Source organism: Aotus nancymaae, unplaced genomic scaffold (assembly GCF_030222135.1).
Source record: "Aotus nancymaae isolate 86718 unplaced genomic scaffold, 86718_ANA_hifiasm-v0.15.2.pri h1tg000049l, whole genome shotgun sequence".
Taxonomy (NCBI): Eukaryota; Metazoa; Chordata; class Mammalia; order Primates; family Aotidae; genus Aotus; species Aotus nancymaae.
This window is the reverse complement of record NW_026988463.1, coordinates 18,270,025-18,283,465: the sequence shown is the minus strand read 5'-3', so window position 1 is coordinate 18,283,465 and position 13,441 is coordinate 18,270,025. Positions and strand designations below refer to the sequence as shown.

Below are 13,441 nucleotides of genomic sequence, written 5' to 3'. Positions count from 1 at the left end.
CATTAGCATACTGCTCAAGTCAGACATATTGCAAATACTGAACATTCTTGACCGCCAAAATCTATAAGTATAATAAATATCATTGTTTTGAGACTGGGTGTGGTGGCTCATGCCTGTAATCCCAGCACATTGGGTGGCTGAGGCAGGCAGATCACTTAAGGCCAGGAGTTCAAGACCAGTCTGGCCAACGTGGCAAAACTCCGTCTCTACTAAAAATACAAAAATTAGTCAGGCGTGGTGGTGCACACCTGTAATCCCAGCTCCTCTGGAGGCTGAGGCAGGAGAATTGCTTAAATGCAGGAGGCAGAGATTGCAGTAAGCAGAGATTGCACCACTGCACTCCAGCCTGGGCAACAGAGTGAGACTCTGTCTCAAAATTACTGCAACGCCCTCCCACCCTCTATGTCCTGTGTCCATGAAGAAAAAGATAACTCGAATGCATGGCACAAATAAATAATCTTTAATTTCAATAAATAGCTCCCCATCACACCAGACATTATGCTGTGGAAAAAGATATAGAAGCATCCAACAGAGAGAGAGGAAAGAGAGAGAGAGAAAGAGAGAGAGAGAGATCTATTCTAACTACATAAATTCCTTAGCACATGAGACGTGACATTGGTTCACAGACAAACACAGAAAAATGCTCAGAGTATGATTAAGGAAGAAGATCATCATGGATGGGTGTGGTGGTCATTTAATCCATGTATCGGGTCCTTTGTATGTCTTTTGTGGGTCACAATCACCATGATTCAGCCAAAAAATGTTACTTTTGCTCTATCATATCCTATTTACTTGACTCACACGCACATTACTGTTACCCAAGGTGGGGTCTCTGACAGACAGGACACTGGTTGGAATCTCACTAGACAGGAGAGGCAGAGAGAAGGCAGTGCTCAGGATTGAAGTCCGACTCATCACCACGCTCTCCAAGAGGACACGTAGGCACACGCATGTGTTCACCTGTGAGGGCACATGCACGAGAACATACACATATATACCCACAGGAAGTCCCCTGGAATGAGCTAACACAAGGACAATTCCGTTAAGCCAGGAGAGGCTTCTGACACTGGAATAGTTCTGGTTGCCATTTGGTTTCTCCAAATGGTCCATAATCTAGTTATCACATTTACTAAGGAGAAGACAAAGATACTTACACCTTTGGAGAAAGGTATCAGGTTTGAAGAACCCCAGGGAACAGCAGCCTGTTCAGAAGTTACCCAGTGGGTGTGTGTTGTGTTTGGGGAGTGGAGGGTGGTCAGGTCTCCCACACACTGGCCAAACTCTTGGTAAATTTAGTCTTGATGGAGATTGGCACCCTTTGGGAGGTCCTTTCTCTGGCCTGAGGGTTGAAAGTGCATTTTGGGGCAGGGGTATTGACAAGAGCAGGCACTGCCAATAAGTCCCACGGCAGAGCCCACTGAGCTCATGATCTACAGATGGGGCTTCCAGAAAGTTCCCAGGTCTCACTGAGGGTGGCCATTTTGTGATCAATAGTCTGCTTCCTCTCAGTTCTGAGAGGATTTGGGGTGTCTGTGTGTCTGTGTGTGTGGACGTGTGTAGACATGTTGCGAGTGTGTACGAAGGTGTGGATGTAATAGTATGTGACTTTTTTTTTCTGTCTTTTTTGTTTTTAAACAAATGAAAGTTGCCTTCCCTGCAGCCCTCAGGTCACCTCCAGGGAGGCAGGAGACACACGGTCACACTCAGCCCGGGACCTCAGGCTGTGCCACTGCTCCACGGCTGTGCGGTGCGTGTTGAGCATGCGCCGCCAGTGGTTGGATTCAGAGGGGCCTGAAGAGTACTGGCCGATGACAATCCTCCCGATGAAGTCGTTGCTGCTCTTCATGTTGTGGCCGAAAACTAGGGAGCCAGAGGGTTGAGGGCAGGAGGGAGGCAAGAGGAAGGAGGGGAACAGAACAGGAAGGCAGGGAGAAGACAGAGGCCATTAGTCTACACATTTGTTAACTGCAAACACAGGGGTCATCGTCTAGGGCACGTTGCCTTTTTCCTTTTCTTGGTGAGAACTCCGACTCCTTCATCGCATCCTCCTGCGAGTCTCTGTAACAGATGCACCTGGCTTCCTGCCATCCCATGCCCGCCAGGTTCCTACCTCTCAGCCTTTGCATTGGCTGTTCCTTCTGCCAGATAGCTGCACTGCCTGCAATATGCAGCCTTAAATGTACATCCCATGGCATCACCACACCGCATAGAGAGCTCCGTAAGTGGATTGTTCTAGTGGAACAGTGAGCCTGTCACTGTAGTCCAATTGACTGATTAAACAAGGTTTCTCAATCATGGCACTGTTGATGTTACGGGTGGGATAATTCTTCGCTGTAACTGTCTTGTGCATTGTAGGAGGTTTAGCGGCATCCCTGCTACCTACTGGAACCAGATGCTGGTAGCTGCTCTCTCTTCAACTGTGACAACCCAAAATGTCTTCAGACATGGCCCCTGGGGAGGCCAATGCATGCCAAATAGGAACCACTAGGTTAAGCCATGGGGCCAAATATCCTGGGGCGAATCCTGGCTCCATCATTTGACCAAGCTCTGGGACTCCAGGGCAGGTGAAGTAACCTCTCTGAGCCTTAGTTTCTTTGTTAGTTAAACAGGAATTTTAATACTGCTTCTCTCATAGGCCAATGTGCAACTTCTATGAAATAATGTGTGTAAAGCTCTCAGCACACAGTCCCAAGCATGTGATGAGAGCTCAACAAATGTTATACTGCTATTTCGATCTTAAATTTCTATCTGTTGACCTTTTATAAAAGAGACTTCATGTTTCCTCTGTTCCATCAAATGGTGGAAATTTGCTGAGAGTAATGGCTATGGCAGTTTCTTCCACCTCTTATTGTGCTGCATGTCTCTTTGAAAGGCTCCTCTGTTAATCCCAACTTAAGCTTAATTTGTGTCTTTCAAGCCTAATGAGATGGTTAACTTGATTTATCTTCCCAGCCAAGTTCCGCCTAATTCTTTATCTGTGTGTGGGTAGTCCAGGCATGCCGTTTCACTAATGGGAAAGCAGGCTACGCCTGTGTTATAAATGAAGGGCTACAGAATGGGAACTATCACAGATTCACCCAGCGTGAGCCGAGCAAAGGCGGGCTAGATCCCAGGAGGGATGCCGAGAATCATATAAACCAACTAAAATATGCAGCCAGAAACAGAGCTTGAATGCTAACGAGCCACTGTTCTCCCCCGTGGGTTTCACACTACGAATTCCAAATGATGAAAATGAGGGAGAAAAAGAAAAATGGAAAAACTCCATGCATCATCCAAAAGCCAAAAAGACTTAGGGAAAACTAAGCTACGTGAAATACTATGTCATCTTTATCAAGAGGGATGGGTACCTGTCAGCTCTGTGGAGAAAAATTGGACCATGTATATTTTTTGTACATTTGGTAACATGCTCAGTATGCACAGGTGGACCTCATTTACATGCAAATTACTTATGTAAGAGAAATAATAGGAAGGGAAGCTTTGCTTAATAAATGAAATTGCTAAGGAGCTCTCTGCATTTGAAAAAAAATTTTTTGAATAGGTAACACTCAAGGCTCTTTGGAATGATACTTAGTGAGCAGTCTAAGGTTTGATCTCACCAAATGAGGACAAGTTACCAGAGTCCCCTTCCCTGTGGGCCTCAACCTAAAATAAGATACTATTATGAGGTCACTTCAGGTCCCATTTGGTTTTCTTCTCCAGGGGCAAAATGTTCTATTTTCCTCTTCCTCTCCAAAGCTCAAGAATGACAATGCGAAACTTCCCTTGTATATGGGTATGGGTTTTACTTCTTTCGGAAAAGGGTTTAAGAAAGGAAATTTTGATGGGACATGGGGACTCACATCTGTAATCCCAGCACTATGGGATCCTGAGGCAGGTGGATTGCTTGAGCCCAGGAGTCTGAGACTAGTCTGGGCAACACAGAGAAACCCCATCTCTACTAAAAAATACAAAAAATCAGCCAACATAGTGGTGCATGCCTGTAGTCCCAGCTACTTGGGAGGCTGAGGTGAGAGGATCACCTGAGCCTGGGGAAGTCAAGGCTGCAGTGATGGTGCCACTGCACTGGATATAGCCTGGGTAGCAGCAGAGTGTCCTTGTCTCAAAAAAAAAAAAAAGAAAAGAAAAGAGAAAATGTCAGTCTCAAGTACTCTCATGTGCCACTGGTAGAAAAGCAAGTTGGTTCAAATTTTGGGGTGGTTGACAGCATCTGTTCAAAATAAATATGTCATAACTTCATAACTCATGACTCGGCAATTTCACTTCTAGAAATTGGTCCCATCAAATTTTCTGCACAAATGGACAAAAATACACATACGAGGATATTTTATATAGCAGGAGTAGGTAAACTACACCCTCCAAGTCAAATATGGACTACTACCTGTTTTTGCAAATAAAGTTTTATTGGAACACATTCAAACCCATTTGTTTACATAATGCTGCTTTTGTGCAAAAAGGGCAGAGTTGATGTCTTAGTCCATTCAGGCTGCTGTAACAAAATGCCATAAACCGGGTGGCTTATAAGCAATGAAAATTTATTGCTTACAGTTCTGGAAGCTGGGAAGTTCAAGATCAAGACACTGGCAAATTCGGTGTCTGGTCAGAGAGACTGCTTCCTCATAGACGGTATTTTCTCACTAAGTCCCCACATGGTGGAAGGGACAGGCTAGTTCTTTGGGGCATCTTTTATAAGGGGACTAATCCCAGTTATGAGGGCTCTAACCTTCATGACCTAATCATCTCCCAAAGGTTCCACCTCATAGTGCCATCACTTTGTGCGTTAGGATTTCGACACAAATTTGGCAGGGTGGGGGACAACTATCAGACCATAGCAGCTGAATAATTTGGAAGCCATGTGACCCTCAAAGCCTCAAATATCTGCTCTCTGTCTAGTTCATCCATGTTGTAGCATTACTTTTTATAGACAGATAAGATTCCATTATATGAATATGCCATGTTTTGCTTATCTATTCATCAGATGGTTAACATTTGAGTTGTTTCCACCTTTTGACTATTATTGTGGATAAGGCTACTGTAAACATTTGTACAAGCTTTTCCCTGCCCTCCCCTCCCCTCCCTTTGCCTTCCTGATTAAATTTCATTCCTGTCACCCAGGCTGGAGTGCAGTGGCACAATCTTGGCTCATTGCAACCTCTGCCTCTGGGTTGAAGCGATTCTCCTGCCTCAGGCTCCCAAGTAGCTGGGATTACAGGCATCCGCCACCATGCCCGGCTAATTTTTGCATTTTTAATAGAGATGGGGTTTTGCCACATTGGCCAGGCTGGTCTTGAACTCCTGACCTCAGGTGATCCACCTGCCACGACCTCCCAAAATACTGGGATTACAGGCATGAGCCACCACACCCGGCCTATGTACAAAGTTTTTAAGGCCATACATTATGATCCATTTATATGAAATGTCCAGAATAGGTAAATCTTTAGAGACAGACCATTAGTGATTAGCAAGGACTGAGGAAAGGGGGAATGGGGAATGATAGCTAATTGGCACAGAGCTCCTTTTGGGGGCAATAAAAATATTCTGGAATTAGATAGTGGTGTTGGTTGCACAACCTTGAAAATATACCTAAAAAGCACCGAATCATATACACCAAAAGGGTGAGTTTTATGTTACGTGAATTTTATCTCAATTTTAAAAATTGCTAAAAGAGAATACAAAAAAAAAATGACTCTGTGGCTCCTTATACAAGTTTCCTGGCCCTTGCACCAGGGCATTGTTTGTAAGAATGAAAAACTGGAAATGACAAGACTGTCCCTGAGGGAGTGTAGCTGGGGCTGGTGGTGCCCTGCCTACCCCTCAGCCCCCTTGGAGGCTACTCATGGTTTCTGTGTGTAGTGTCCTACCTCAAGCACCTGCAGCTTCCTGCCTGAGCCATGCCAGCTTGTCTATGCTAACTGTCATTTATGGTGGGGACCTTGGGCCACTTGCCATTAGCTTGACCTCTGCAGGGGTTGGAGACTAGGCTCAGCCACCCAGATGGTCAGCCATAACCATATGACTGACCTCTTCTAACTATGCTGGACACACAACAACGAGAAGCTTGCACCTGGTCTCTCTTGGACTTTTTCCTATGACAAAGAGGACTCTTTCCCCTTTCTTAGTCTGTCTGGGCTGCTATAACAAATTACCATAAACAGGGAGGCTTATAAACAATAGAAATTTATTTCCTAATGGTTCCAGAAGCTAGGAAGTCCAAGATCAAGGTACACCTGTAATAAGAGTCAGTGTCTGGTAAGGGCTTTCTCTTCTTCATAGGTGGTGCCTTCTCATGCAATAGAAGTAGCAAGGCAGGTCTCTTGGGTTTCTCTTATGAGGACGCCAACCCCATGGGGATTAGGATTCAACAAAAGAATTTTGGGGGAACAAAACATTCAGACCATAGCAGCAATCTTTCACTTTGCTGATTTTGATCTGTATGCTTTTTTTTTTTTTGATACGGAGTCTTGCTGTGTCGCCAAGGCTGGAGTGCAGTGGTGCGATCTTGGCTCACTGCAACCTCCGCCTCCGGGTTCAAGCGATTCTCCTGCTACCACGCCCAGCTAATTTTTGTATTTTTAGTAGAGATGGCGTATCACCATGTTGGTCAGGCTGGTCTCGAACTCCTGACCTCATGATCCACCCACCTTAGGCTCTCAAAGTGCTGGGATTACAGGTGTGAGCCACCGCATCCAGCTGTATGCTCTTACTGTAATAAACTGTATCCATGAGAATAATAGTTTTTCCAAGTTCTGTGAATCCTTCTGGTGAATCATTGAACCCAAGGGTGGTTTTGAAGACCCCCCTATACTGCAGATATCCACTCATCAAACATCCTCAATTTGTCTTCCTCCTTTTCCTGTCTCATTCGCCACCCCCTTATTCAAACTTCCTGAGGTCACTTGAGCTCAAGTCATTAAGTTCGTCTTTGGGAGGTACCCAGAAGAAGACTGGAGGAAACGAATTAAATAACTTCCGCAGTAATAATACCACGGAAATCCATGTTGCCCTTAAAAACGAGACAGACTTATCTATATGAAATGGAAAAATCTCCAAGACATATTGCTAGGAGACAAAAGTGCATTACAAAACAGTATATGTAAGCACAATCTTTTTGTTAAAAAGAATGTTAATATACATATAGAAAAAAATATCTGGATGAATGTTCACCACACCGTTCAGAGTGGCTCTCTCTGAGGAAGGGGAAACAGAGGAAAATTTCCACTTTCTGCATTATATAAGTATGTATAGTTTGAACTTCTTACAGCAAGTATATATTATTTTGGAAAGAATACAAAGGAAAAATAAGTCACCATTAGAGAATCTACATCTAAATCGCCAGAAGGGAAGAAAACTAAAAGGAAGTCTAATATCCTACGCTCTTCATCCCAACTTGTAAAGTAACTTGGCTGGTGAATCACTTGGCCCTGAAAGGTGGGAGCTCTTAAGTGATTCAGCCTTTCTGATGGGAGGCAGTTCCTGCCACGGCCATCTGAGTTAATTAGCAGGCACTGGCACTTGCAAATCACTTGGTAAAGTTATGGCACTCTTAACACTCTTTATTTTTTTATAAACTCAAAATTTAAAATGCAAATTATAATAAAGTGAAGCTGAAGATAACTAATGACTTCTAGCAGAAAAGTTGCCTGGGAGAGTATCAAGATTGCCATCACTGTAAATTCTAAGAACTGTGTTGGAGAAAATAGAGAATTAAAACTAGACATGTAAGGAGCCAGGTGCAGTGGCTCACACCTGTAATCCCAGTACTTTGGGAGATCAAAGTGGGAGGATCGCTTGAGCCCAGGAGTTCGAGACCAGCTTGGGCAACATAGCCAGACCCTGTTTCTACAATTTTTTTTTCTTTAAAGATTAGACATATAGAATACAGAAAGGGACTAAGGGACAGTCGGTCAGATAACCCAGCCCTCTCCAGGTTATAGATAAGGAAACCAAGTAACATAGCTAATTGGTGACAAAACTTGCAGTATTTGAATAACCTGTGAATGAAGCCAATTCCTTATAACCATATTCCTAAATTTCTTCTCTTTAGAAACATTTACAACTGAAAATTTTGTTGTAAAGCACCTCCACCAAATGTTCCTACTGATGGTTATGGGGGACTCCTTTTAATGTAGTCACTAATATATTTCTGGAGAATGTAAGCCAAAAATGCAATTCTTTCTTTTTTTTTATTGCATTTTAGGTTTTGGGGTACATGTGAAGAACATGCAAGATTGTTGCATAGGTGTATATATGGCAGTGTGATTTGCTGTCTTCCTCCCCATCACCTATATGTGGCATTTCTCCCCATGCTATCTCTCCCCAACTCCCCACCCCCCGCTGTCCCTCCCCTATTTCCCCCCAACAGACCCCAGTGTATAGTGCTCCCCTCCCTGTGTCCATGTATTCTCATTGTTCAACACCCGCCTATGAGTGAGAACATGCGGTGTTTGATTTTGTGTTCTTGTGTCAGTTTGCTGAGAATGATGGTTTCCAGGTTCATCCATGTCCCTACAAAGGATGCGAACTCATCGTTTTTGATGGATGCATAATATTCCATGGTGTATATGTGCCACATTTTCCCTGTCCAGTCTATCATCGATGGGCATTTGGGTTGGTTCCAGGTCTTTGCTATTGTAAACTGTGCTGCAATGAACATTTGTGTGCATGTGTCCTTATAGTAGAATGATTTATAATCCTTTGGATATATACCCAGTAATGGGATTGCTGGGTCAAATGGAATTTCTATTTCTAGGTCCTTGAGGAATTGCCACACTGTCTTCCACAATGGTTGAACTAATTTACACTCCCACCAACAGTATAAAAGTGTTCCTATTTCTCCACATCCTCTCCAGCATCTGTTGTCTCCCCAAAAATGCAATTCTAAGCCCCCTAACCATCTGACAGGACCCTCCTCTTGGCCAAGGGCATTCCAAAGTTAACCTGAAAAACTAGTTCAGGCCATTTGGGAACAGGAAGTCAGACATGCCACCATTAACATCAACACAGATCTTAAGACTGATAAACTCTTTTTAAAAAATTTTTTTAATTTTTTTTAATTTTTGGAGATAGGAACCTCACTCTGTTACCCAGGCTGAAGTGCAGTGGCATGATCTCAGGTCACTGCAACCTCTGCCTCCCAGGACCAAGTGATCCTTCTACCTCAGTCTCCCAAGTAGCTGGGACCACAGGTGCACACCACCATGTCGGGCTAATTTTGTGTCTGTGTGTGTGTGTGTGTGTGCACGCACGCATGTGCGTATTTTCTGTAGAGATGGGGTTTCACCATGTTGCCCAGGCTGGTCTCTAACTGCTGAGGCTCAAGTGATCTTTCCGCCTTGGCCTCTCAAAGTGCTGGGATTACAGGTGTGAGCCAATGCACTCAGCCAGAACAGACTCTTTAAGTCTGATAAGAAACATTTACAATCTATTCTCTTTGAAGCCTGCTACCTAGAAGCTTTATCTGCATGATAAAACCTTGGTGTCCAAAACCCTTTACTGTAATTTAGACATTGATTTCAGGTCTTTAGATAATAACCAATTTGCCATTCTTTGAATCCACCTATGACCTGGAAGTTCCCCCCACACACACTCCCCAACGCCTGCTTCCAGCTGTCCTGCCTTTCCGAACTGAAGCAATGTACCTCTTACATGTATTGATTGATGTCTTATGTCTCCCTAAAATGTATAAAACCAAGTTGTAGCCTGACTACCCTGGGCACATGTCCTCAGGACCTCCTGAGGCTGTCTCATGGGCAGGTCCTTAACCTTGGCAAGATAAACTCCTAAAATGATTGCAATTGTCTCAGATACTTTTTGGTTTACAAAATATACACACTCTAAGTGTACCTGAGTCATCTGGAAGCCATTTCTCAACAACCTATACAATCTGGAGTGTGGCAAAAAAAAAAAAAAAAATTGAAACAGTCAGAATTGATGTTGCAAAGTCTTTGCACAAAATCTATGAAGAGGGCTTTCTCTGAGAACCTATTTATTGCTCATGGATTTAGACATCATTCAAATGAACTCAGTCATCTGGTTTCCCCATCTGGAGTAAGGCTATCTGCAGTGTGATCATTTATTTTTATAATTATGATCATGAATCCATTAGAATGTTCCACTGAATGGATCAAAGGAAGTATGAAAAATCTGGTATCAAACACAGTTAAAAATGTTAAGCCTTGTTTAAAGCTTAAGGGGAAAGTGATCAGTAAGTGGAAACTTGACTCTCACAAAATGCTTTTAGTTCTCCTCCCTCAGTGATTATAGAATGACACCTTGCACAGGACCTTGCGCTAATGTTTTCTCTTCAGGACCTGGCTGAATCTCCAGCACCCTAAGGTTAACCTTTGGGGACAGGCAAGTGCACAGAAGTCCAGTTCCCTTCCTCAGACAACGCACGGACACACCCTACCTATTCCACTTTTAGGAATTTGAGACCCAACTTAGCTGTAAAGAGTTATTAACATTTCTATTTCTACCGTACCACAGCAATTCAAGTTGTGGAAACACAACCAGGAAACAAAAATATGGTGGGAGGCACCCACCAGGGCTAAATGGTCAGGCTTTGAGGGGACCCAGGATAAGTAAGGATCAGTTTATTAAGCACCTACTATGTGTTAGGTCCAGGGCTAAGCACATCAATGGATTGACTCTTTAATCATGACATCAAGCCTCCAGAGCAGGACTCCTCACCCTTGATACTGCTGACATTATGGGCCAGATCACTCCATGTTGTGCAGTGCTGTCCTGAGCACCCTAAAATGTTTAGTAGCACCTATCATCCTACACCAAATATCAGGAGCAATTCCTCTATGTCCCCTGATTCTGACTGTTTCAATTTATTTTATTTTATTTTATTTTATTTTATTTTATTTTTGAGATGGAGTCTCGCTCTGTCGCCCAGGCTAGAGTGCAGTGGTGCGATCTCGGCTCACTACAACCCCCACCTCCTGTGTTCAAGCGATCCTCCTGCCTCAGCCTCCTGAGTAGCTGGGATTACAGGTGTGCACCACCATGCCTGGCTAATTTTTATATTTTTAGTAGAGAAGGGCGGTTTCATCATGTTGGCCAGGTGAGTCTCGAACACCTGATCTCAAGTGATTTACCCACCTCAGCCTCCCAAATTCCTGGGATTACAGGCATGAGCTACCATGCCTAGCATCCTCCATCTCCCTTGTGACTACCAAAAGTATCTCTAGACATTGCCAGATATACCCTGGGGGCACAATCACCACCCTTCCTGCCCCCCACGTCCCATATATAAGAAGTGCTTTACAGCGGTTGCTTTCACTGGCTCATTTCACAGCTGGGGAGACTGAGGTTTAGCGGGTTAAGGGCAATCACTCACTGCTCCAGTCAAAACCTAAGCGCCCTGAATGAGTCAGGGACAAGTTGAGGCTTTCGCCTGTTGATATTTGCTGTAAAAACGATTTGTTCTCCACCATAAAAGCTAAATTCTTTGGTGGTCAATTTAATCTGCCAAGGCAGACGGTTCTGGAAGGGAAGCTGGATGTCTTAGAATGTGGGTGTAATAAACACTACAAATTACAAGGAAAAAAAGAAAACATCTTAACCGACGGGAGCAGACTCAACAGCTTCTCATTTTGCGTATTTGGTTCAGAAGGTAATGAAGGACTCTCGTCTGTGCTCTAGGCTCTCGCTGCTCCCGTATGCAACTCTGAGTCTGAGAGCACGGTGCAGGGACACCCCCAGATTACAGCTGGAACCCCAAAACCTCATCACTGTACCCTGATATCTACCTCTTCAGTGCTTAGTTAAGATGCTCCCCTATTTCTGAAAAGAAAAAATGTGCAAAATCAGCAAGACCCACCCTGGACTATTTCACAGTCCTTCCTACTTTCTCATCATCAAGGGGTCCCCACAATTCATCAGGTTATCCATGAGCTGTCTTAACTGTTGGAGACTCAAAGCAGTCTACACAGGCCTGCTTCTTCCCCTTTTCTTGCCCCAGTACAGCGCTGACACACCGCAACACAGGTGGTCTTCATTCTCTTTTCAAAAGAGACTTTTTGCAAAACCTCTTCTCACTGGAGCACTCTCCCTTTTTTCCTTCTTTCAGAAACCTAGAAGCTTTTTCAGGTTTTTCTTCAAAACAAGGTACATCATATCCCTTCCCTGGGCCTCAGTTTCCCCCTTTATACAATGGGCGGGTATATGCAGATGTCGAGTTCTTTTTTAGCTACGACATTTCTTTGGTTCTAAGAAGTTTCGTCTGTGACTTAAGGGTGATGTTTTTCAAGCTTTTCTGGCTCACTTTGTGATTCACAGCAGCTGCTGGGACAGAAGTTTTTTTTCATGTTTTTCCTTCCAAGAGTTATAATGACGATTCAGAGAACTGTATTATAATAATTAAAAATCAGTCATAGCAAATCCTGAGGTCTGTGTATTAGGAACCGAGAAAAGCACTTTATGTATGTTGTTTTTCTTTTTGAAACCTAAATCCATATCACAGCCCTGTTTTTATCACCATTTTGCAGATGGGAAACTTGAGGCTCAGAGAAGTTAAGAGGCTGTGGGCCCAAAGCCACCCAGGTGTGAGACACAGTAGAAAATGAAACTCAAAGCTCAGCATATTTTCTTCCCTTATCTCAGAAAGAAGAGACCGGGCACATGCCACAGTGGCTCATGCCTGTAATCCCAGCACTTTGAGAGGCCAAGGCGGGAGGATCGCTTGAGCCCAGGAATTCAAGTCCAGCCTGGGCAACATAGTGAAACTCTGTCTCTACAAAAAATTTAAAAATTAGCTGCGCGTGGAGGTGCATGCCTGTGGTTCCAGCTACTTGGGAGGCTGAGGCGGGAGGACTGCTTGAGCCCGGGAGGTTGAGGTTGCAGTGAGCCATGATCACACCACTGCACTCCAGCCTGGTCGAAAGACTAAGACCCTGTCTCAAAAAAAAAAAAAAAAAGTCTCACCCATTTCCTACTTCCTTTGACCCTCCCATGTGACAAGGACCAGATTGGGTAATAGTGACTTATGGTACGTGTGTATGTGTGTGTGTGTGTGTGTGTATGTGTGTGTGTGTGTGTGTGTGTGTGTGTGTGTGTGTGTGTTTGAAGTGGAACTTACACCTCAACCAGCATATAAGGGAAAAGGCCAACAGTCAGAATGGCCCTGGAAAATCCCATGAAAATCCTCATGAAGGAGCCACGTTGGGGCCCTTCATGCTATCTCTCTAGGGTCCAGCACACTCAAGGTTGGCTCCAACGTTTGAATGGGCAGCTGCCTGTTCAGTCAAGCAGCAGGTAACGAAGGAAGATGTCCTATGTTTAGGGACTCTTGATATGAAAAATACAACGATAGTACCCAACACTTCTATAGTGCTTATCACATACCAGCCCTGTCCTGTGGATTTCAATACACCAATTTAATCCACACAACAAATCTATGAGGTATGTACTGTTATTACCTCTACTTTATTATTTTCTG

The 13,441-nt window shown here is 44.0% G+C and overlaps 1 protein-coding gene across 6 annotated transcripts in view; it reads right to left on the bottom strand.

The window, feature by feature from the left end:
- Nucleotides 1-437: 437 nt before the first annotated feature.
- Nucleotides 438-13,441, bottom strand: part of SYT17 (synaptotagmin 17) — a 91,074-nt gene continuing 78,070 nt past the window's right edge. For all 6 annotated transcript variants that reach the window (XM_012464655.3, XM_012464657.3, XM_012464659.3 and 3 more), the window contains one exon: nt 438-1,860. In XM_012464655.3, coding sequence (XP_012320078.1) covers nt 1,664-1,860 — 197 coding nt within the window. In that variant the 3' untranslated portion in view covers nt 438-1,663. The remainder of the gene's footprint in view (nt 1,861-13,441) is intronic.